The following is a 25,388-nucleotide window of genomic DNA, read 5'->3' on the forward strand; positions in this document are numbered from 1 at the left end:
ATTTTCAAAAATATTCTACATTAACAGTCTTTCTGTATGTGAATAGTTTTACTGTTTTCTTTATAACGTTTGTGCAATTGAATCAATTTGTCTTTCTTTCACTGACTAGGACTTCCAGTAGAAGGTTGAGTCAAAGAGTGAAAGTAGACAATTTTATTGACCTTTTCAAATAATCAGCATTTAGCTTAATTGATTATATTTATTGTTTGTATTCTATCAAATTTATTTCTACCTTTTATTATTTTCTTATTTCTTCTTACTTTGGATTTAATTTGCTATTCTCTTTCTAGTTTCTTGAGGTCGAAACTTAGATTATTGGTTTTAAACCTTTTCTATTTGGTAATAGTAATATTTTAAAGTTACAGGTTTCCTTCTATTTAATTAGTTGTGTACTACAAATTTTGACACGTTGTGCTTTTATTTTGTTCAGTTTAAAATATGTTTAAATTTCCCTGGGACTTAATTTTTGACCCATGGTACTTTAGAAATATGTTGTTTAATTTCCTAATTTTTTGGAAATTAACTTTCTGATATGACTTTATTGCTTTTATTTTATCATTTTTTAAATGTTTATTATTTATTTTGAGAGACAGAAAGAGAACACATGAGCAGGGGAGGGGCAGAGAGAGAGAGAGAGAGAGAGAGAGAGAGAGAGGGAGAGAGAATCCCAGGAGGTTCCACACTTAGCACGGAACCCAATGTGGGGCTCAATCTCACCACTTGAGCCAATATCAAGAGTTTGATGCTTAACTGCCTGAGCCACCCAGGCACCCCCGACTTTATTCCTTTTAAATTTGTGGAGATTTGCTTGTTTGTAGCACATACATTCCATTTGGATAAATGACCAATGTGTATTTAGAAAGGATGTGTATTCTACTGTTGTTGAATGGCTTGTTCTATAGAAGTCTTATAGACATCTTCACATAGACGTCTTCTTTTTATTTACTCATTATCTTCACATTTTATTTTATATCCTTCAGCATTTTGTGCATATTTATAACAGCTTTTTTTTAGCATAGCCTGTGAATTCCGCTGTTTCAAAATGAGATACTGTTGGAGGATTTTTCTTCCCTCCTGATTGTGGTTACATTTTCCTTCTTCTTTGTGTTTCTAGTGATTTTTGTTTGAATTTGGATATTTTGAATTTTACTTCGTTGAATGCTGAGTTTTATTCTTTAAAATGTGTTGGACTTTGTGTAAGTGAATAGGTTACATTACTTGCAGATAGTTAGATTTTTTTGACGCTCATTTTTAGGTTTTTTAAAAAAGTGAGTCTGGAGTAACCTGTGCAGAGATTTGACCCTTTTGGTGCTTCAAATCCAGCAGATCTCTCCACTCTAGCTGGTGGGACTGTAATGACTCTCAGTCCTGTGTGAACTCTTGGAATTGTTTGGTTTAGAGCTCCCTGAAAGTTGTTTTTTGCTCAGCCAGGTGGAATTTTACCTTAGGCATGCATGCATTCAAAGACTCAAGGAGACCCTTAAGCCCATTTCTAGAGCTCTTTCTATTCATAGCCCCCTTTTATCTGGCACACTGTTATGTATATTCTAGCTGTCTTGGTCTCCTTGAAATCCAGTCTCTGTCTCCTCAACTATGCATGACTGCTGGGCTCTCTTTGGAGTTTTCCTTCTTGAACTACAGTCCAGAAATTTTCTCCATGCAGAAGTTGGTTAATTTTATGGTTATGTTGTTTGTGTCTCTACTCTCAGGTATCACAGTTCTGTGCAACCCATTGTTTCCTGTCTGAAAACAATTGTTGCATATATTTTATCAGTTTTCTAGTAGTTTACTAGGATAAAGTCATGTCTGAACTTGTTACCTCTTTTATAGCCAGAAACAAAAATCACTGAGCTCCTTAGCTTAACTGAAAATTATTAGTGACCTTTTTTTCCTGAGCCTTTTCAGTCTATTCTATTGTTCAAGTTACAAGAACAGTTGGCTTTTTCAAACATTAAAAGACCCAAAGCTCTACCTTCTCTGTAATCCATGCTGTTTCTGCTTGCAAAATGATAAATTTCTTACGTGAACTCATCTGTTTCTTAAATTCCTTGCTTTAAGCAACAAGGAACAATCAATATGAGTTAACACTTTGGCTCTTTCTAATAGCTTCTCCTCTCAGTAGGCACTTAGTCTGCCTCACAAGGTATCACATGAAGCAGCCTTACAAAACATACAGCTATTGCAGGACATGAGTCTTGATCTTTTGGACTTGCTATATTTGTGTCCTTGCTACCTAATCTTGGTAAGTTAAGTTTTCATTACAGCAACTCTCTTCTGCAAAGTACCACTATTTTTACTAATATACAGAAATAAGTACAATGAAACATGTAATGGTGCAAACAGTAGAAACGTCCATCCTGGGCAGATTTTCAGGGTAGTGTGGTTTTTCTTGTCTATGAAATAATTCAGATACCCGGATAGTTGCATTTGTTATCCTTCGGGACAAGGTTTTTGCTGGTTTGCATTTGTTACCTTTAGGTGCTTACTATGGTTAGATCTATCGAGTGGAAGGTGATAGAGCAGGCAGGCGTACATGTGAGGAATTATACAGACCAAGTCTAGAAGTGGCACATATCACTTCCGCTCATATTCCACTGCTTAGAACTCAGTCACAGGCAGATTGTAAGGGAGATTGTAACTCAATTTTAAGGGAGATTTGGAAATATAGTTAAGCTGTATGCCAAGGAAGAAGGAAATAGATTTTTTTTTAAATTTTTTTTTTCAACGTTTATTTATTTTTGGGACAGAGAGAGACAGAGCATGAACGGGGGAGGGGCAGAGAGAGAGGGAGACACAGAATCGGAAACAGGCTCCAGGCTCTGAGCCATCAGCCCAGAGCCTGACTCAGGGCTCGAACTCACGGACCGCGAGATCGTGACCTGGCTGAAGTCGGACGCTTAACCGACTGCGCCACCCAGGCGCCCCTAAATAGACAAAAAATATATGGATTCTTTTTCTTTTGTTTTTTCATGCCTTAGTCTATTTTGCAGTACTCTATTTCTAAATTTTCTTATCTTTGGAGTAATTCCTTCTCCATTCCCTCCTTATTTTCTTTCTCTCTTTGGCTTCTCTTTCTCTTTTCCCTTCCTTCCATAAGTACTAAAACTTTCAAGTATTTTTCTAAACGCTGGGCATACACATTGGTGAGCAAGACAGTCTATGCTATTATGGCAATAGTAATTTTTATGTTTTCTATTTTTAACTTAATATTTTACCTAGTATCACATGTAATAATATTACCTGATGGCTTAAAAATGAAAACTGTTACTCAGAATTGTTGGAAGTAACAATCCAATAATGTTAATGGAAACTTATAGGAGGAAAAAATGAAACTATTCCTATTCATCACTAATTGCTTTCAGAAATAAAAGATTCCATAATCTTTGCCAAACAGAAACAACAACATTTACTTCAAACTCCCCCCAATCCCACCAAAACCCAAAACAACAACAACAAAAAAATGCATTAACTGAAGGACATGTAATTTCCTAAGTCTGTTTTTAATTTTGCCATATATATGTTTACACTAAGCTTTTCATGGATTTTGTTTTTCATTGCTGTTGTTTCAGTGTACACTGTGTTCTAGATTACTTTTCTGGCAACTGCTAATGTGGTTCGTGGCTTGGTGTTTTCCCATTTCTCCATTAGATGAAACAACACACTACTTAAATTTAGTTGCATATATAAATGAAAGAAATGGCAGTGCTCTTATAGGGAAATTATCATATTGACAACAAACCTAGATAACATGGTAGAATGTTAATCATATTTCTTTTTTGAAATTTGTATTTTAATTCTTGTCTGAACCTAAGAGAAATAAATATGCTTATTTTTACTCTCATTTATTCATTTAATAAATAAACATTGGCTGAGTTTCCACTCTGTGTTTGGCACCTATATGAATTGCAGGAATGTGTAGAGTAGACATCGTCCTTATTCATAAAGAGATCATGACCTGCTGGGTGAGAGAGACAAAGAAGCAGATCCTTAGTTTCATATAAGAACTATAATTTCAGTGTATACAGAGAGCCTTGAAGGCACAGAGAAAGGGCTCCAAACTTACGCATGTGGGAGGCTGATTAAGGATCTGCAGGACAGGCCTGTAGGATATTTTGAAGGATAGGTAGTAGTCATGGGCTGGGGAGATGGAGTAGGAGGACCCTAAGCTTACCTCATCCCACAGATACAACTAGATAACACTTGCATCAACCTAAGCAACCCAGAAAACAACCTAAAGATTGACAAAACTAACTCCACAACTAAAAGTAGAGAAGAGGCCACGTAGAAGGTAGGAAGGATGATGACACAGTCTGGAAACAGACTGTGGCCATCCACAGTGGGGAGCGAGCTGGTGGCATGGAGAAGGATGGAAAACAGACTTTCACACTAGGGAGCCCACAAATGGGGAGGATGAATCCCTATAATATTTGCCTTTGAAAGCAAGACAGGCCAAATTTCACGAGTTCTTGCAACCAGCAGGACTTAAACCCTGGAATTTAAAAAAATTGGCAGGCTCAGCTCTAGGAGAGCCTGGAGGGTATTAGGAAGCAGAGTCCTTGCCCTTAAAGAGAGAGCATGACAAACAGCCTGTGAAGATACAGTGTAGAACCAGCAGTGTGAAAAATGCTGGGGGAAGATGGGAGGGAGACTGATTTGTTCATTTCAGAGCATGGCCCAGAGAGACATGGATCACAGGGAGACCCCTCCAAGAACAAAGGAGCTGGAAGGTGCCATTTCCCATCCCTGTCCAGCATAAACAACGGCCACCTGTGGGAACCAGCACAGCCTCATCACTCCTTACCTAACTTGCTTGTACCAAGGCCTGCCCTACTGTACTTCACTGGATCCACCCTTACCAGTCATGCTGGCCTCAGTCCCAGCACTATAGGCCCTCTCCCCCATAAACCCCACATCTTTCTACCCATGTGTTTTGCAGGACCTCAATTCTGACAGTGGGGGCAGGTCTTGTTTAGTAGGCATACCACAATACACCTTGTAAAAAAAATGTGCCCCACCCCTGCTGGGAACCAAACACTGCTCACAATAGGCAGAGAGAGCCTCTGAATACAACTATGCTGAAAGAAAAAGGAGCTAAGACTCAACAGCGGAGCATACGCAATACTCATAGGAGACACTTCTTGAAGTGCCAGGCTCTAGGGAACAAGAAACACTACACTTCAGGGCACTATAGGACTTCTTCTTCATAAGGCTATTATCCTTAAGAGCAAGAGAAGTAGCTGACCTTCCTAACACAGAGAAATAAGCTCAGAAAGTCAGACAAAATGAAAAGACAGAGAAATATCTCCCAAATGAAAGAACAGAACCAAATTACAGCAAGAGACCAAAGTGAAATGGATATAAATAATATACCTAATAGAGAATTTTTTTTGAGAGAGAGAGTGAGAGAGCAAGAGAGTAATCAAGCAGGGGAGGAACAGAAAGAGAGGGAGAGAGAGAATCCTAAGCAGGCTCCATGCTGTCAGCACAGAACCCAACATGGGGCTTGACCACAAGCACTGTGAGATCATGACCTGAACTGAAATCAAGAGTCAGATGCTTAACTGCTTAATTGATTGAGCCATCCAGGTGCCCCAAGCTGATAGAAAATTTAAAGTAATGATCATAAAGATACTCACTGGACTGGAGAAAAAAGTCGAGGACATCAATGAGACCCTTAATACACAGGTAAAAAAAGAACCAGTCAATGATCAAGAACATAATAAATGAAATTAAAAATACACCTGAAAGAATCAATAGGCTAGATGAAGCATAGCAACTAATTATCGACCTGGAAAACAGATAATAGTAAGTAACCAAGCTGAGCAAAGGAGAGGTAAAAAAAGTTATGCAAAGTGAGAATAAATAGTCTTAGGGAGCTCAGTGACTTCATCAAGCATAGTAACGTTTGCATATAGGGATCTCAGAAGGAGAGAGGAAAGAGAGCATAAAATTTATTTGAAGAAACAATAGCTGAATATGTCCTTAATCAGGGGAAAGAAACAGATACTAGATATAGGAGGCACAAGGATCCTCCCAAAAATCCAACCCAAGGAGGCCCACACAAAGGTACATAGTCATTACAATGGCAAAAAGCAGCGATAAAGAGCAAATTTTGAAAGCAGCAAGAGAAAAGGAAGACAGTTACATTTAAGGGAAACCCCAGAAGGCTATCAGTGGATTTTTCAGCAGAAACTTTGTAGGACAGAAGGGAGTGGCATAATATATTCAAAATGCTGAAAGGGAAAAATCTTCAGCCAAGAATATTCTATCTAGCAAGACTATCATTCAGAATAGAAGAAGTGATAAAAAGTTTCCAAGATAAAAACTAAAGGAGTTCATGGCCACTACACTAGCCCTACAAGAATATTAAAGGGGACTCTATGAGTGGAGAGGGAAGACCGTAAGTGAGAGTATGAAAAGTAAAAAACACAAAAGCAGTAAAAATAAATATTTATATAAAAATCAGTCAAGGGGCTCATAACATAAAAGTAGGCAGAACATGACACCATATACCTAAAATGTGGTGGTGGGAGTTGGGGGGGAGAGGAGTAAAGAAATGAGTTTAACTTAAGCAACCATCAACTTAATGTAGACTGATATATGCAGAAGATGTTATATACAAACCGAATGGTAATCACAAATCAAAAACTAGTAACAGATGTGCAAAAAAGAAAGGAATCCAAGTATATCACTAAAGAAAGCCAACAAACCCAGAGAAGAAAGGATCAGAGAAAATCTATAGAAACAAGCCCAAAATGACAAAGTGACAATAAATACATATTTATCAATAATTATTTTGAATGCAACTGGACTAAATGCTCCAATCAAAAGACATAGGATGACGGAGTGAATGCAAAATTTGACCCATCTATATGCTGCCTACAAGAGACTCATTTCAGGCTGAAATATACCTGCAGATTGAAAGTGAGGGGACAGAGAAACAATTACTATGCAAATGAATGTCAAAAGAAAGCGGGGGTAGCAATACTTACATCATACAAAATAGACTTTAAAACAAAGACTGTAACAAGAGACAAAGAAGGACAATATACAGTAATAAAAGGGACAAACCAACAAGAGGATATAATAATTAAAAATATTTATGTATCCAAAATGAGAGAACCTAATTACATGAAACAGTGAATAACAAACATAAAGGAAATAATCAATAGTAATACAGTAGTAGTAGGAGACTTTAACACCCCATGTACATTGATGGAGATGGAGAGATCAGACCAACAGACAATCAACAAGGAAACAGTGGTTTTGAATGACACACTGGACCAGATTGATTTGAGAGACATATTCAGAACATTCCATCCTAAAACATCAGAATATGCATTTGTTTTGAGTGCACACAGAAAAATCTTCATAATCCTAATTTCACATATTAGGCCACAGAACAAATCTCGACAAATTCAAAAACATTGAAGTCATACCATGCACCTTTTCTGACCACAATGCTATAAAACTGGAAATCAACCACAAGGAAAAGTCTCAAAAAAGCAGCAATATATGGAGATTAAATAACATGCTACTAAACAATGAATGGGTCAACAAAGAAATCAAAGAAGAAATAAAAAATTACATGGAAACAAATGAAAATGAAAACACAATAGTCCAAGATCTATGAGATGCAGCAAAAGTAGCTCTAAGTGGGAATTTTATAGCACTAAATGCATATATCAAGAAGCAAGAAAAATCTCAAATAAATGACCTAACTTTACACCTAAAAGAGCTAGAAAAAGAAGAACAAATAAAACCCAAACCCAGCAAAAGGAAGGAAATAATAAAGATTAGAGTAGAAATAAACAGAATAGAATTCTCAACTGGAAGATGGCGGTGTAGGAGGACGCTGGGCTCACCTCCTGCTGATCGCTTAGATTCCACCCACATCTGCCTAAATAATCCAAAAAGCCACCAGAAGACTAGCAGAACAGACTGGAGCCAAGTGTAGACGAGGGGCCCACAGAAGAGAGTAGGAAGGGCGGAGAGGCGGTGCATGCTCCACAGACTGGCGGGAGAGAGCTGGGGCGGTGGAGGGGCAACCCCTCCTGCAAGGCAGATCCCCGAGTCTGGCTTGCAAAAGCAGACGGGCTGGACTGCGTGAGTTCTGATAGCCAGTGGGAAACATCTGGAATATTAAAAGTCAACAGCCCTGCTCTTGGAGAGCGGGGAGAGTGAGAGGGCACCAGGAGGGAGAGTTGCTGAGCCCTGGAAGACAGAGCTCGGCTTGGCGGGAAACAAAGGCACTGGCTAGCACCATATCCCTCTCCCATGCCCCAGCCGAAATCCCAAAGGGAACCAATGCCTGTCACCAAACTTACTTGCACCGTGCAAACACCCAACGCTGTGTTTCTGTGGATCCATCCCTCTGATGGGTCTCCCTCCCTCCTGGTGGGGACCGCCAGGGCCCCTCCCGCAGGGGACTGCCAACAGCAAAGCGAGCTAAGCTTGCTCCTCCAGCCCCTGTGCACCTTGTGGATCCACCCCATCTAATACGCCCTTGGCCAGATCCCATCAAAGCAGCACCACAAGCCTGGCAGTGTGCAAGTAGCCCAGACAGGGACCACACCACTCCACAGTGAGTCCTGCCACTGGGAGAGGGGAAGATAAGGTACACACCAGTCTGACTGCGGCCCCAATTGTGGGCTGGGGGCAGACATTGGGTCTAACTGTGGTCCCACCCACCAACACAAGTTACTCCGGACAGCACAGGGGAAGTGCCCTGCAGTTGGGAGCCACTGCAGGGACTACCCAAAATGATGAAATGGAAGAACTCTCCTCAAAAGAAACTCCAGGAAGTAGCAACAGATAACGAATTGATCAAAAATGATTTAAGTGATATAACGGAACAAGAATTTAGAATAGTAGTCATAAAATTAATCACTGGGCTTGAAAAAAGCATAGAGGACAGCAGAGAATCTATTGTTACAGAGATCAAGGGACTAAGAAATAGTCATGAGGAGCTAAAAAATGCTATAAATGAGGTGCAAAATAAAATGGAGGCGACCATAGCACAGATTAAAGAGGCAGCGGAGAGAATAGGTGAATTAGAAGATAAAATTATGGAAAAAGAGGACGCTGATAAAAAGATTAAAAAAAATCCAGGAGTATGAGGGGAGAATTAGAGAACTAAGTGATGCAATCAAACAGAACAATATTCGTATAATAGGAATTCCAGAAGAGGAAGAGCGAGAGAAAGGGGCTGAAGGTGTACTTGAACAAATCATAGCTGAGAACTTCCCTGATCTGGGGAAGGAAAAAGGCATTGAAATCCAAGAGGCACAAAGAACTCCCTTCAGACATAACTTGAATCGATCTTCTGCACAACATATCATAGTGAAACTGGCAAAATACAAGGATAAAGAGAAAATTCTGAAAGCAGTTAGGGATAAACAGGCTCTAACCTACAAAGGGAGACCCATAAGACTAGTGACAGACCTATCCACTGAAACTTGGCAGGCCAGAAAGGAATGGCAGGAAATCTTCAATGTGATGAATAGGAAAAATATGCAGCCAAGAATCCTTTATCCAGCAAGTCTGTCATTTAGAATAGAAGGAGAGATTAAGGTCTTCCCAAACAAACAAAAACTGAAGGAATTCATCACCACTAAACCAGCCCTACAAGAGATCCTAAGGGGGACTCTGTGAGTGAAATGTTGTAAGGACCATAAAGTACCAGAGACATCACTACGAGCATGAAACCTACAGACATCATAATGACTCTAAACCCATATCTTTCAATAATAACGCTGAATGTAAATGGACTAAATGCTCCAACCAAAAGACATAAGGTATCAGAATGGATAAAAAAAAACAAGACCCATCTATTTTCTGTCTACAAGAGACTCATTTTAGACCTGAGGACACCTTCACATTGAAAGTGAGGGGATGGAGAACTATCTATTATGCAACTGGAAGTCAAAAGGAGGCTGGAGTAGCCATACTTATATCAGACAAACTAGGCTTTAGATTAAAGGCTGTAACAAGAGATGAAGAAGGGCATTATATAATAATTACAGGGTCTATCCATCAAGAAGAACTAACAATTATAAATGTCTATGCGCCAAATATGGGAGCCCCCAAATATATAAAACAAATAATCACGAACATAAGCAACCTTATGGATAAGAATGTGGTAATTGCAGAGGACTGTAATACTCCACTTACAACAATTGATAGATCATCTAGACACAGGGATCAGTAAAGAAACAAGGGACCTGAATGATACATTGGATCAGATGGACTTGACAGATATATTTAGAACTCTGCATCCCAAAGCAACAGAATATACTTTCTTCTTGAGTGCACATGGAACGTTCTCCAAGATAGATCACTTACTGGGTCACAAAACAGCCCTTCATAAGTATACGAGAATTGAGATCATACCATGCACACTTTCAGACCACAATGCTATGAAACTTGAAATCAATCACAGGAAAAAGTCTGGAAAACCTCCAAAAGCATGGAGGTTAAAGAACACCCTACTAAAGAATGAATGGGTCAACCAGGCAATTAGAGAAGAAATTTAAAAATATATGGAAACAAATGAAAATGAAAATACAGCAATCCAAATACTTTGGGATGCAGCAAAGGCAGTCCTAAGAAGAAAGTACATTGCAATCCAGGCCTATCTCAAAAACAAGAAAAATCCCAAATACAAAATCTAACAGCACACCTAAAGGAACTAGAAGCAGAACAGCAAAGACACCCCAAACCCAGCAGAAGGAGAGAAATAATAAAGATCAGAGCAGAAATAAACAATATAGATCTAAAAAAACTGTAGAGCAAATCAATGAAACCAAGAGATGGTTTTTTGAAAAAATAAACAAAATTGGTAAACCTCTAGCCAGGCTTCTCAAAAAGAAAAGACAGAGGAACCAAATAAATAAAATAACGAATGAAATGGAATTATTACAACCAATCCCTCAGAAATACAAGCAATTACCAGGGAATACTATGAAAAATTATATGCCAACAAACTGGACAACCTGTAAGAAGTGGACAAATTCCTAGATACCCACACACTACTGAAACTCAAATGGGAAGAAATAGAAAATTTGAACACACCAATAACTAGTGAAGAAGTTGAATCAGTTATCAAAAATCTCCCAACAAATAAGAGTCCTGGGCCAGATAGCTTCCCAGGGGAATTCTACCAGACATTTAAAGCAGAGCAAACATGTATCCTTCTCAAGCTGTTCCAAAAAATAGAAAGGGAAGGAAAACTTCCAGACTCATTCTATGAAGCCAGCATTACCTAGATTCTCAAACCAGACAGAGACCCCCACAAAAAAGGAGAATTACAGGCCAATATCCGTGATGAACATGGATGCAAAAATTCTCAACAAGATACTAGCAAATCAAATTCAACAGCATATAAACAGAATTATTCACCATGATCAAGTGGGATTCATTCCTCGGCTGCAGGCCTGGTTCAATATTTGCAAATCAATCAATGTGGTACATCACAATAATAAAAGAAAGAATAAGAATCATATGATCCTGTGAATGGAGGCAGAAAAAGCATTTGACAAAATTCAGCATCCTTTCTTAATAAAAACTCTCAAGAAAGTCGGGATAGAAGGAACATACTTAAACATCATAAAAGCCATACATGAAAAGCCCACAGCTAATATCAACTTCAATGGGGGAAAAACTGAGAGCTTTCCTCCTCAGATCAGGAACGTGACAGGGATGTCCACTCTCACCGCTGTTGTTTAAATAGTGTTGGAAGTTCTAGCATCAGCAATCAGACAACAAAAGGAAATCAAAGGCATCAAAATTGGCAAAGAGGAAGTCAAGCTTTCACATTTTTCAGATGACATGATATTATACATGGAAAACCCGACAGACTCCACCAAAAGTCTACTAGAACCGATACATGAATTCAGCAAAGTTGCAGGATACAAAATCAATGTACAGAAATCAGTTGCATTTTTGTACACCAATAATGAAGCAACAGAAAGACAAATCAAGAAACTTATCCCATTCACAATTGCACCAAGAAGCATAAAATACCTAGGAATAAATCTAACCAAAGATGTAAAAGATCTGTATGCTGAAAACTATAGAAAGCTTATGAAGGAAATTGAAGAAGATATAAAGAAATGGAAAAACATTTCCGTGCTCATGGATTGGAAGAATAAATATTGTTAAAATGTCAATACTACCCAAAGCAATCTACACATTCAGTGCAATCCCAATCAAAATTGCACCGGCATTCTTCTCAAAGCTAGAACAAACAATCCTAAAATCTGTATGGAACCACAAAAGACCCTGAATAGGCAAAGTAATATTGAAGAAGAAAACCAAAGTGGGAGGCATCATAATCCCAGACTTTAGCCTCTACTACAAAGCTGTAATCATCAAGACAGCATGGCATTGACACAAAAACAGACCCATAGACCAATGGAATAGAATAGAGACTCCAGAATTGGACCCACATATGTATGGCCAACTAATCTTTGACAAAGCAGGAATGAGTGTCCAGTGGAAAAAAGACAGTCTCTTTAGCAAGTGGTGCTGGGAGAACTGGACATCAACATGCAGAAGAATGAAACTAGACTACTTTGTTACACCATTCACAAAAATAAACTCAAAATGGATGAAAGACCTAAATGTGAGACAGGAAACCCTCTGTAAGCCTTTAGGTAAGTGTGCTTTTCCTCTCCCAATCTCACTTCCTCATCTGTGTAATTGAGATAATAGTACCTATCTCATAGAGTTGTCTCAAGTGTATGTCCACCACATAATCAAGACTCAATTCATGGTCTCTATTATTATTTTTATCTGAGTGTTTAGATTCCCAGTGAAGTGCTTTGGAAACATGCTGCCTTTGAATCTCTTCTGGCAATGGCTTTTTGAGTGTAGGTCTTGAGTCCACCAGCAGGAGTTCATTGATTATTTTTTAAGCTGCCTATTTGTATAACTAAATGTGAAAAGAAATAATCTCCTTTGCTATCTCCTTTGCAGTACACCGCTAAGCATAGACTTCTCTGCCTTTGCAGAAATAAAGGAATAGTAAAGAAAAAACTTTTAAAATTTCACCTTTATTTTTATTACATTATAAATATACATAATTTAAAAAATAAGTCCCAAAAATAAGTTCCACGCTTAACAAAAACTGTTAGTCCCTTGCCCACTCCTCATGACTCTTGATTACTGATTTGTAGAGTCTATCACTTTCAATCCTTTTAGCTTTCTTTTGGTATTTACATCCATATTGCTGTGTAATCTGTTTATACTACTGTTTCTTCATTTTTTATTTTTAGATATTCACTTTTGACTCTTTACTGTAGAGAAGGATTTAGCTGTCTTATATCTCTCTCCCGTACCCACTTATACTAACCATACACATATACACTTACCTTCCCGTGTTCTCCTAATATAATTATATTTAAATATTTATGATTCTGAAAATATCATTTGCAGCTGAGCCATGTGTCAATTATGGTTACATTTCCTTTCTTACATGATATTGCTGTCTTCAAGGTTGATGGTTGTCTCTCTTTTTGTTTGTTTGCATAGTCTTCTATATATCCATCACCAGTGCTTTCTCAGCCTCTCCTTCAGGAGTCTATATCTTTTAATACCTTAAAACATTGTAGGCATTAGGTATTCTATCACCTTCATTGTTTTTTTCTTGGTGGGGAAACACATTTTTTCAGTAATCTGCGCCCTCTCATTCTAACAGATACTGATTGTTCTTCTAGCCTAGTACTGGGATCCACACCATCCTGAAAAGTCCCTTCTTTTCTTGGTTATATTATATTTCTTCCTTCCTAGATCTCTTTACTTCTCTGTCAGTTTGCTTCCCATGTTTGGTGGACCACACCTTTTAGTAGTTTCCAAAGAAAAAGAGAAATGGAAGTAAAATATTTTGATATTCTGCAAGTCTGAAAATATCTTTTTCTACTGTCACATTTATTGATAGTTTAGAATTCCAGGCTAGAAATAGTTTTACCCTCAGAATTTTGGAAACAACACTCTATTGAGTTTTAGTTTCCAATTTGTTGCTGGGAAGTCGGATGCTGTAATAATTCCCAAACTTTCTTTTGTCATGCTCTCACCTTAAGTTCATTATGAGCTTATTAGGATATTTCATTTGTTGCCAGCATTTGAAATCTTATACTGATATGCCATATTGTATGTGTTTTTCATATTGTGTTGGACACTTGATGGGTTCATTCAATGCATAATTTCATCTTTCACTTATAAGATATTTTCTTGAATAGTATGCCCCCACCCCACCAATTATTTCTGTTTCATCTTCTCTGTTTTTCTGTTATGCCAATTATTCAGATATTGGATCTTCTGGATTATTTCTCTAGTTTTAAAGAAGTTTTTCTTTTTGTATTATTTACTTCTATTTCTTTTGTTTTCTGGAAGAGTTTCTAACTTGGTCCTCCAACCATGCGACTAACATTTTTTAAAATTTCTACTCATACTTTTAGTTACTGAGAATCTCTTTCGTTTGTTTGAATGTTTCCTTTTATGACATTCTGTTCTTATTCAATGAATACAATGACCTCTCCTTTCTTTCTGAGGATATTAATAAAAATAATAAAGTTTTCTTCCATGTTTTGCATTATCTTTGTTTTCTCCTGTTCTGTTTTACAACTTTTGTTTGTTTTGGTCTCAAAGACTCTCCTTGCTATCCACTCACGTTTAAAATTATTTTTTTTAGTATTTATTTTTTATCAAAGCATAGTTGACATACAATATTGTATTAGTTTCAGGTGTACAACATAGCGATTCTACAATTATATATATCACAGAATGGTAAAATAAGTAAGCCACATGAATGAAAAGTACAGTGTAAGGAATATAGTCAATAATATAATAAATTTGTATGATGACAGATGGTAGCCTACACTTACTGATTTATATTCAAAAGTGAAATAGTAATAGGTGATTGGAAACTCTCTGTGGGTGTGCTTGGCCAAAGGAGTTAGAGGCTTTGCAGTAGGATGATTTATTGGGCTGTCTTGATCAGAGTTCCTCTGAATTTCAATATCTATGTTTTCCTCTTAGAATGGTAAATTTCCCCAGACCGAGTTGTTCCAGTTTCCTGCTTGGGGGGTTAAATTCTGCCATCCAGCTTTTTCTTAAACTGGACTGAGGAGAGAGGTCTCGCCATTCAGTATGTGGAATTTCACTTAATCACCCTCTTTTAATACCTGACGCCCTCGAACTGGGCCAGGTGCCCATTAGTTCAGTTTTCCATAGTTCAGTGTTTCCAGAGAGTAAATCTGTGCTCTCCTGCCAAGATGGACCAGGGTGGCTTTTAGCTGTGTTATCCATGGAAATCTTACTGCTTTCATCCAGCGCTCTTGTTTTCAGCCTCAGCTGCCACCACTGCTCTCCATTATTGTCAGAGCTATTCGTTTCCCTGAACCTTTCTGAGAGTCTGTGATGTAAATTATCCAGCTTCTGGGCTTCTCCTGTCATTGGCTTTCTTGGATGCAGTTTTCCTCTTAGGCTAGTCTGTTAAGTTAGTTAGCAGTCATCCTGCTGGGTTTCCAGTTTCAAAATTTTTCTTCAGTTCTCTCCCATTTTTTTTTTTACTTTCTTGTTTTAAACCTTTTTTATTTTTAAAATTCTTTTTATTGTGAGAGGCAGTATATTGCATGGGTTCTGGATGCCTAGACCCATGTATGACCTTGAGAAAGTTACTTAATCTCTTCCTGCCTTAGTTTCCTCATCTTAAAAAAATAGTAGTTGGAGTCCTTTTTAAGATTAAATGATTTTTTTAGAGTAAATGATTTAAGACATGTAAAGCATGTATAACCATAGCTGACCTAATAAATATTAGCCATTTTAGATGCTTTCAGGTAAAAAGATAAAGGTGTGTGTTCACTTTATCATGTTTAACTGGGAGTCCAAAGAATGCACTTAAAGATTTGAATCACTAGGCAAATATTGTTTATTTTATCTAGTGAAGGGAGCAATGGGCAAAGACAATGTATCTGGTGTGCTACGTAAAATGTCTAGGTTTTTACATTATTTTATTACATTATTTTATTTTATACCTTGGAAATTGTGGTTTCCAACTCTTTATATTATAGATGAAGAAAACTGAGACCCAGAGAAGAGAGTTAAGTGACTTTCCTTGAGACTAGAATCTAAGCCTCAGGATTCCTAGTTTGGTCTTCTTTCCGTTAAGTCATATTTTTTTTTATGAGGAACAGGGAATGCTGTGAGACTTGAAACTTTATTCTTAGTGATGACACTATCCTATACCTAATTTTCTTATAATTTGTGTGTCAAGTGCTCAGAAATGGATCAATAATCAGCTTTGATTTATGATACACTCTCTTCATTGGTCCATGTGTAGCCTACTTGTTTGTTTTCAGTAAAGTAATACATAAAAAAATTAAAGCACCCATATCATGTGCAGGACCTTGGAGGAAAATTTTAAGTGTATAGTTTCCATATATATATGGTACAAAAATAAACTCATATATTTAAAATTATTGTGGTGATATTATGAATGGGTGGTTTTATTTTATTTTATCTTAAATGTTTATTTATTTTTGAGATAGAGAGACGGAGGGGCAGAGAGAAGAAGACAGAGAGAGAGAGAGAGAGAGAGAGAGAGAGAGAGAGAGAGAGAGAATCCCAAGCAAGCTTTGTGCCACCAGCGCAGAGCCTGTTATGCAGGGCTCGAACTCACAAACTGTGAGATCATGCATGACCTGAGCCCAAACCAAGAGTTGGATGCTTAACCAACTGAGCCACCCAGGTGCCCCTGGATGGGTAATTTTAAAACTCTCCTGCTCATCACATCAAAATTTACCAGACTGGGATAGCAGTGGATCAGAAAACAAAATAAGAGAGAGGAATAGGAAAAGGACCAGAAATATGAGTACCTTGCATTTAGTCTTGGGACATATATGTCTCTAAAATTTGTTAGTCTTCTGCATACTGTGTAATAAAGTGGGTTGGTTTGTGATACAGGTTTAAGAACCATTGGAGTCATCACCAAATTGGATCTTATGGATGAAGGAACAGATGCCAGGGATGTTCTGGAGAACAAGCTTCTGCCTCTTCGCAGGGGTAACGTACTGTGTCCTATACAGGATTTGCTTTGATGATGTAGCAGAGAAATGATTGGGAAACCAATGCAAAGCTTGGCTTTATGCCTTCACAGTTGTGAGGAATAATGTATTCATGATTAGTTATACTTTTTATGGAGTGGCATAATGTTCCCAAGTGATATATTAAAAATGATCCAATAGGAGAACTATTTCTTAAAATAATAGGAATAGGAAAACAGGAAAAGGAAGGGTTTGAAGGGGGTTATAAATATTCATCATAGACTGCATAAATATATACTGTTCTGTTTTAAGTGTGACTTATTTACTTGCCCACCATATGACAAAACTGCTAAGAGACACACTGTATTAAAATGTACAGAGCTTTTAAGGGAAAAAGACATTATTGTGTTAATGCTAAGAAATTATCATTAGCCACACGAACCAGCCTTTGTTAAATACTGGTGTCTCAAACTGAGTTCGTAAAGGGTTCAATTCTTCAGTCCTTAAAAATAATTTTGCCTGGCTTATTCAGCCTCTTCAAGAGCCTTGAAATCTTCCCAGAATAAACAACAAAAAGTATTCCAAACCCCATTGTATGTGTTGTGTTTCAGGTTACGTGGGGGTGGTAAACAGAAGCCAGAAGGACATAGATGGGAAGAAGGACATTAAGGCTGCCATGTTGGCGGAAAGGAAATTTTTCCTCTCACACCCAGCTTACAGACATATTGCTGATAGGATGGGGACCCCACACCTGCAGAAGGTCCTTAATCAGGTAAAACTGTTTTCTCAAGCAACAAGAACAATTATGAAATATGTAAGTCACTATTAGAATTCGTATTTCATTTTAATATTCATTTTTTTCCAAAATAAGACATTCAGCTTAAATGATATGAATTAAAAAACGAATGTAAATATTTAGTTCCACATTCCTACTGTTCTCAGTGAGTAGAATCTGCTTTAATGTTATTCAAATAATAATGCTCAAAGCAGAAGTATATACTTATTTAGGAACAGTAAACAAGGGTATACATCAGCGCCCATTTTACTCACAATATGTAGTTATCTTAAGAAATTAAACTTGTATATTTCTGAAAGGTTGATTTGTTGGGATCTGGTTTCAAAATGTCAACATGTAATAGTTAGCTTAGATTTCCCTAAGTTAGAAATCCTTGTAAGCTCATTGATCTCCATTCATCTAAGAAGTTTTTCCAGATTAACCCCTTTCTCTGCACAGATAGACTTGGGTCCCCATCTTCCAACATTCCATGCACTTACATACTTCTTCCATAAAACCTCAGTACATTTACTTTTTACTTTTTTTTTCCCATATATTCTCCATCTCCTGGGGAAGTTAAGCATCATCCTTAGTGAGTGCAGGGCTTCCTCCCTGAGTTTTGATTACATTGACCAAATGGTGAGCAGCTGTTCTGACCAACAGAATTATAAGATATGCTTTAACTTTTATTTATGAGTTTTAACAGTCAATTAATCAAGTCATTATTGCATGTTCTGATTGTTTGCTCCTAGAAGGTGTCAGTAGAGACTAACACAATAGCAGGCTACTTGTGACATTGGACCTGAACCATTTAGGCAAAACAATTGAACAAGTTTTAGGAAGAAAAAAAAAACAGGCAGTGGTATACTTCTATTTTTTGTGACATAACATAGACTAATGTAAAATTTGTGCTTTTTACTTATGGGTAGATGAGTATTTATTTATTTATTTATTTATTTTTTTTTTTATGAAATTTATTGACAAATTGGTTTCCATACAACACCCAGTGCTCATCCCAAAAGGTGCCCTCCTCAATACCCATCACCCACCCTCTCCTCCCTCCCACCCCCCATCAACCCTCAGTTTGTTCTCAGTTTTTAAGTCTCTTATGCTTTGGCTCTCTCCCATTCTAACCTCTTTTTTTTTTTTTTCCTTCCCCTCCCCCATGGGTTCCTGTGAAGTTTCTCAGGATCCACATAAGAGTGAAACCATATGGTATCTGTCTTTCTCTGTATGGCTTATTTCACTTAGCATCACACTCTCCAGTTCCATCCACGTTGCTACGAAAGGCCATATTTCATTTTTTCTCATTGCCACGTAATATTCCATTGTGTATATAAACCACAATTTCTTTATCCATTCATCAGTTGATGGACATTTAGGCTCTTTCCATAATTTGGCTATTGTTGAGAGTGCTGCTATGAACATTGGGGTACACGTGGCCCTATGCATCAGTGCTCCTGTATCCCTTGGATAAATTCCTAGCAGATGAGTATTTAGAAGCCATGAGGTGGTGCTGTGCTTGTGTCATTTAACAAATATGAATGAATGCATTTTAGAGAAAGAACATTAGTTTGTCATGCAAAAACCCTAATAGTCCACAAATATATTTAGTATTGGTAAAACTCTCTTTAGATTATTACTTTCATGCCTGGATTTATCTATGAAAAACACAAATAAACTGAAAAAAATCTTAGAGAAAAATCATTAGGATGATTAGGAAGATAAGGTTGGAAATAAATTAGGTTGTGAATACTAGAAAAATAGAAAGAATATAATTGGCCATTTTGTTTTACAAATGACCCCTAAATTATGACATAATTGGATTCTGGATGACTGAAAACTGAATGAATTTTGTACTGAAGATCTCTCATTTCTTGGATAATCAATCACCTTCTTTTTTACTGCTTCAGGGATCTTCAAACTGTTTGAAAATAGGATACTTTTATGGCTGATTCACTGTGTGCACCAGTACCTTGGGCCCTGGGGAACAGTTTCTATGGTGAAAAACTGGAACAGAACATGACACTTTTGAGGAATTCAATGTCATTATGGCTGGAGGGCAGAGAATGAGGGAGTGAGTTATAAGAGATGAATTTGGAGAAGTAGGCAGAGGCTGGATCCTGTAATGTTTGTAGGCAAGTTAAAGATTTTTGTTCTTATCCTAAGAGCAGTAGGGAGTCATTTAAGACATCTGAATAGGCAAATTACACAGTTGTATTTGTGGATTAACAATGATCATGGAAGTTGCAGGTAGGAAGATCAAGACTAGACATGAGAAGTTAGGAGTCAAAATGAGAAATGATAGTAGCTTGGTCTTGGTTAGGGCCAGTGAAGATGAAAAAAACAGAATTGAGAAATGTTTAGGAAAATCAAGAACTTGGTGGTAGATTAGCTTTGGTGAGTGATAGAGAGATGAAGTCAAAGATAACCTCCAAGTTCCCAGGTTGTTATGATGTCTCCAAGATGGAGAGCTCTGAAAGGAAGATTAGGTGCTTGATTTCAGACATGCTGGGGTTGAGGTGTCATTGACACATCTAAGAGAAGTAAAGTCCATGGTCTAATACATATGCCTATAGCAAAAATAAAAAGTCTGGTCTGTAGATAACACCTTGGTAGTCACAGGTGTTTGGATATTTATTAAAGCTATGGGTGGAATAAGATTCCTTTAGGAAAGAACAGAGTGTGAACAAAGAAGATTAGGAATCAGATTTGAGGAATGTTGGTATTTACAGGTCTGGTGGAGGGAGATGACTTGGCAATGGAGATGGAGAAGGTACATCCATAAATGTTAGGATCTAGGGCCACAAAAGCCAAGGAAAGAAGTTTTTTAGGAATCTAAGAGTGGTCCACAGTGTTGCTTTGCTATTGAGATATCTAAGAAGCAAAAAGTGGAAACCATGTGTTTTTATCATTTACCACTCACATGGCAGACAGGTGGCTACTGGTTTCTCGTGGTTACTGTTACTCTTAGACTTGGGGGTTTGTGATGTTGCTACTGGGAATGCAGTCCTCTACATTCTGCTTCAGAGCTATAAAAATAGCATATGCTGGGTAATAACATACATCATACTGTGCGCAAAGGTATAATATAGTTACGAACTATCAACAATTAAATAAGTATAGTAACCTCAGATAAACATAAAAAATGATTAAGATGGTTTCTTCAGTCAGTCTGGGAATATTTATTCCCCTTACTTTTTTTAATGGTTTTTTTTTTTGAGAGAAAAAGAGAGAGAGGCAAGGCAGAAAGAGAGGGAGACAGAGGGGCCAAAGCAGGTAGGTAGAGATAGCAGCAGCAGCAGAGAGAGCTTTCCTTTGCTAGTCATGGAGCTTTAATATGAAAACCGCTAAAGGCAGAAGCCCCTGAACACCCACCACTGCACTGGCGCTAGAGGTAGGGCAAGAGGAAACACTGTCTGAGCTGCAGAGTTTAGAAGTTAACAACTGACAGGTACCTATGAGTTCCACCAGTATGGTCCTGAAAACATCCAGCAGCACCTAGAAGTCCCCAATTCCTTCATTTCTAACTAAATTCTAACTTAAGGTTCCATCTGATATATTAATTCATGCAAAAATGTTATTAGGCAGCCTCATTATTAACATTGTGTGCATTTTAACAAGGGTGTTTCCAGGCATAAAGAGGTAGCCCAAGTGAGTGACTCCAACTGAAGGCATTTTGAGCATGTCCTTAAGGCCATGGAGGAGAGAACTGGAGCTTCTTCTCATTATTTACCTACAGAGTTAGTCTCAAGTGTATATATGTAATTGATTTCTAAGTTTTGAATGATTAGGGAAACAGTAAAGGTCAGTTTTTATCTCATGAGTTAATCTTTAATCTGTTATATCTGTACGATTTTGTTTTGTTTTATTTAGCAACTTACCAACCACATTCGAGATACCCTGCCGAACTTCAGGAACAAACTACAGGGACAGTTGCTCTCCATTGAACATGAAGTGGAAGCCCATAAAAACTTCAAGCCCGAAGACCCCACCAGGAAGACCAAAGCGTTGTTGCAGTGAGTCACCTTTCCCTTCCCTTGTTCAGCATTTGAAACTAATTTCTTCAGTTTGCTCTTGCCTCAGTCTGTCTGTCATGCTATTTTCTAGGTGTAACAGAAGAAGCAAGTATATGACACTTGGTGCATGTTAGACAATGGGCCTTAGGTCTTTATGTGGTCTTGAAGAATAATTGTGGATCTTCCTCTCTTACTATAAATTTACCAATTATTCATCCCCATGTCCAATTTCATTGTACTTTTATAACTGGATTCCAAAAATGAGTAAAACCAATAATGATAACTCAGCAGCGTTTTTCCTCTTAGCCCTTAGAAGTGGACAAAGGTCCTGTTGAAAATGTCATTTGTATTGTACAACTGTTTCTATTGATGTCACTCGTACTTATTATCTTTTTATTATTTTAGTCATTTCACGTGATTTATCCGTGTGCATTTTTCAGTGGAATGAGAACCAAGGCTTTAATAATAAAGTATGGACAATAAGGGCACATTTAGATTTCTTTTTCCTTTTCGGTTATGATTTTAATGTAGCTGTTTAAAAATACAAATGTGAAAACTGCCAAGTATCTTTTTACTCCTTCATGGTCTTTCCATCTTACCCTTGGATTACTAGGTTTATCCCTGAGAGGTCTCAGGTGGTGCAGCAGAGTTGTTAGAGAATTGCCAGCTCCTGTGCCTTTTATCTTTATTCTCTTTTTTGGCCCTTCCTAGCCTCACCTGCCTTTTTATTACTGTGCTGCAACTTAGGTCAGGTTCCTCTTGACCAGAAGACTTCCTGCCCAGCTGATATTCTAGAACATCCTAAGTCCATTTACAAAGATAATGCTTGCCACCTCTTATGGCCCCCTTCTTCCTGTGCAGGCTTGATCAAGATACACCCCCCCTTCATTTGATGTTTAAAATTCATGACATAATTCCTGTCTTTGTAGAGATATTTCTAAATGCTCAAGTTATTTAAGTAAGATTTTAATGCAACATTCTATGTTTCCCTATTTAAAAATATTATAGGATCATACAGAGGAAAGAGTGGATTCAACTCTTTCCTAGTTTTTTTTTTTTTTTTTTTATTCCTGGCTTTGGTTAAGCTCCTATAAAAACTCTTCAAGTTACAGAGAAAAGAAAGCTATTTCTGTGTAAGCCGTAGGTCATTATCTTAACATCCACCTGAAACTATTCTCCTTACAAATGCTGGTCTTGCCTCTGACTCCATTGGACTCAGATTACAGACTTTTCTATATCTAGATTCTTCCCTTGTAGGGAGCTAATCAGTTCCTTCCCCTCTCCCTTTCTCCTTTCATTCTCCCCTTTCTGCCTACCTCTCTTCTTGCTTTCCTCTCATCTCTTTGTGTTTCACTTGGTGTCTGGTTCTCTGATACCTACTGAAAAGACTTTTGACCTCAAGAAGAGGCTACAATAGAAAGAGGGAAACAGATCTATAAGCAACTGTGTTAAAATCTGATAAATGCCGTATTTCTGGTAAGTACAAAATGTTAAGGGAGCCCAGCTGAGGAAGCAGTTACAGGTGAGGAAGGTTGTGAGTTCACGGAGAACAAGATATTTAATGAGACACTGATGTATGGGAAGAGTTTGTCAGATGGAAGAGGAGGACCAGAAAATAGTGCGAACTCGGGTATGGTTTGTTGTAGTGGGCCAGGGGGCTGGAGTGTAGGGTATGAGGAAAGGAGTGGCCGGAGGTAAATTTTCTAAAATTTCCCAGGGTTTCAGTGCATGTGTCATGTCTATACCTTCTCAGGTGGTTAAAAATTAGCTTAACATTGGCAATGTTGGCATATGTGTAAACATAGCTACATCAAATTATATTCTGAATTTTGTGGCCTGAATAATTTGCAATTTTAATTTATCCAGGATTTCGTTAAAAGAGAATAAAAAGTACGAGTTTTAGATGGTTTGAATTTTTTCCTATGAAATTTTAAATTTGGAAGTAGTACTAGTATATCAAAATTAGTTTCTAAATTTAGTAATCACAAATATAAGTGGTTATTTTCTCCTTATATTTCTTTGTTTTTTACCAACCACCTTAATTCATTCCTTCATTGAAGTTATTGAGTACCTCTCATATTGAGAAGGGAGAGATAAATGAAATGCATGGTCCTTGCCCTTAGGAGAGAGACTGATAAGTGAACAGTGGTGATGTTCTCTGCTAAGCACTATGCTGAAAATAAGCTGAAGAAACAGAGGAGAGGCCCTTCGTCTGATGGCAGTGAGGAGGGGTGGTGGAGAGGGTCATGGAAGTTTTCCTAAACACTGATGCTTGACCTGAGTCTTGAGGGACAGAAAAATAAGCCAGGCAAGGAAGCAAGCGGCAGAGAAAATGGTATTCTGAGCAGAAAGGAAAACAGGTGTAGAAGCACAGAGACGTGGTGCATGTAGGGAGCTGCCAATTGCTTCTTTATGATTGGCTTAGAGGTGAATGCGGACTAGTAGTGAGAGCTGGAGCTCCAGGGCCAGACCACGGAGAATCTTGGGTGATGACTTCAGGAGTTTTACTTTTATTATTAAAATGTGGGGAATCCTTGAAAAACAAGGCTAGAGCTAGTTGTGGAGGGGATGGTGGTCACAAATTTGCATTGTTCTGGCTTCGAGAGGTCTGTGATCCTGGGGGCGGGGAAGAGAGTAGCTCACAGGGTAATGAGGGGGCTCAGCTGGAGCAGTTAGGACATTAGATGAGTGTGATTCATTTTGATTCTTCTATGCAGTTTCATTGTTTAACTTAAATTCTTACTTTAAGTATTTTTAAGTATTTTAAGTATACTTATTTAAGTATTTTTAAATACCATTTTATGATTTCAGCTAATTGGACAGAATGCATCTAATGACATAGATATTTAAGATATATATTTTAATTATACACCTCAAATAAATTTTGATAGCATGTATTTCATATAGTTACATTTTTGAGTGCAGGGATCATTCTGCCAGTAGGTGCCACTAAGAACACTAGGAAAAGGACTCTAAGGGATAACCACAGCAAATTGGAATGAGAAATGCAAAGCCTTATAACTTTAACTTGAATTTATTTCTCTTTTACAATTATAGGATGGTTCAGCAATTTGCTGTGGACTTCGAGAAGAGAATTGAAGGGTCAGGGGATCAAGTAGATACGCTGGAGCTCTCAGGAGGGGCTAAAATTAACCGTATTTTCCATGAACGCTTTCCTTTTGAGATAGTAAAGGTTTGTACCAAATATTATTTTTTTTCCCTTTCACTTCATTTCGTTTCCATGTTCTATTCTATATAACTATTCGTAAAATGTTATGTGAGTGATATGGGACTAAGAGAGTTTTCTGAACAAAAATCTCCATACTCAGGTGATGAAATTTAGGAGAGAAGTATTTTCTTACTGATGGTTCTGATTGTATTTAATGGGATCTAGCAACATTTCAACGTATTTCAACAAGTACTAACTGAGTTCCTATGATATTTATTTGTTGTCTAATTAATTTAAAAATATTTCTTGAGCACCTATTCTGTGCCAAAATTCTCGATGCCAGTGATCAAGACAGAGGCACTGTCTGGTGGGGAGTGGCA

At 37.7% G+C, this 25,388-nt stretch overlaps 1 protein-coding gene across 13 annotated transcripts in view; it reads left to right on the forward strand.

Annotated features, from left to right (window-relative positions):
• The window catches only part of DNM3 (dynamin 3), a 563,955-nt gene that overhangs the window by 176,997 nt on the left and 361,570 nt on the right, over positions 1 to 25,388 (forward strand). For all 13 annotated transcript variants that reach the window (XM_047840082.1, XM_047840084.1, XM_047840089.1 and 10 more), the window contains exons 5-8: positions 16,966 to 17,064; positions 17,657 to 17,817; positions 21,697 to 21,839; positions 24,897 to 25,032. In XM_047840082.1, the coding sequence (XP_047696038.1) occupies positions 16,966 to 17,064; positions 17,657 to 17,817; positions 21,697 to 21,839; positions 24,897 to 25,032 (539 nt within the window). The remainder of the gene's footprint in view (positions 1 to 16,965; positions 17,065 to 17,656; positions 17,818 to 21,696; positions 21,840 to 24,896; positions 25,033 to 25,388) is intronic.

The sequence above is a fragment of the Prionailurus viverrinus genome, chromosome F1, assembly GCF_022837055.1.
Source record: "Prionailurus viverrinus isolate Anna chromosome F1, UM_Priviv_1.0, whole genome shotgun sequence".
Lineage (NCBI taxonomy): Eukaryota > Metazoa > Chordata > Mammalia > Carnivora > Felidae > Prionailurus > Prionailurus viverrinus.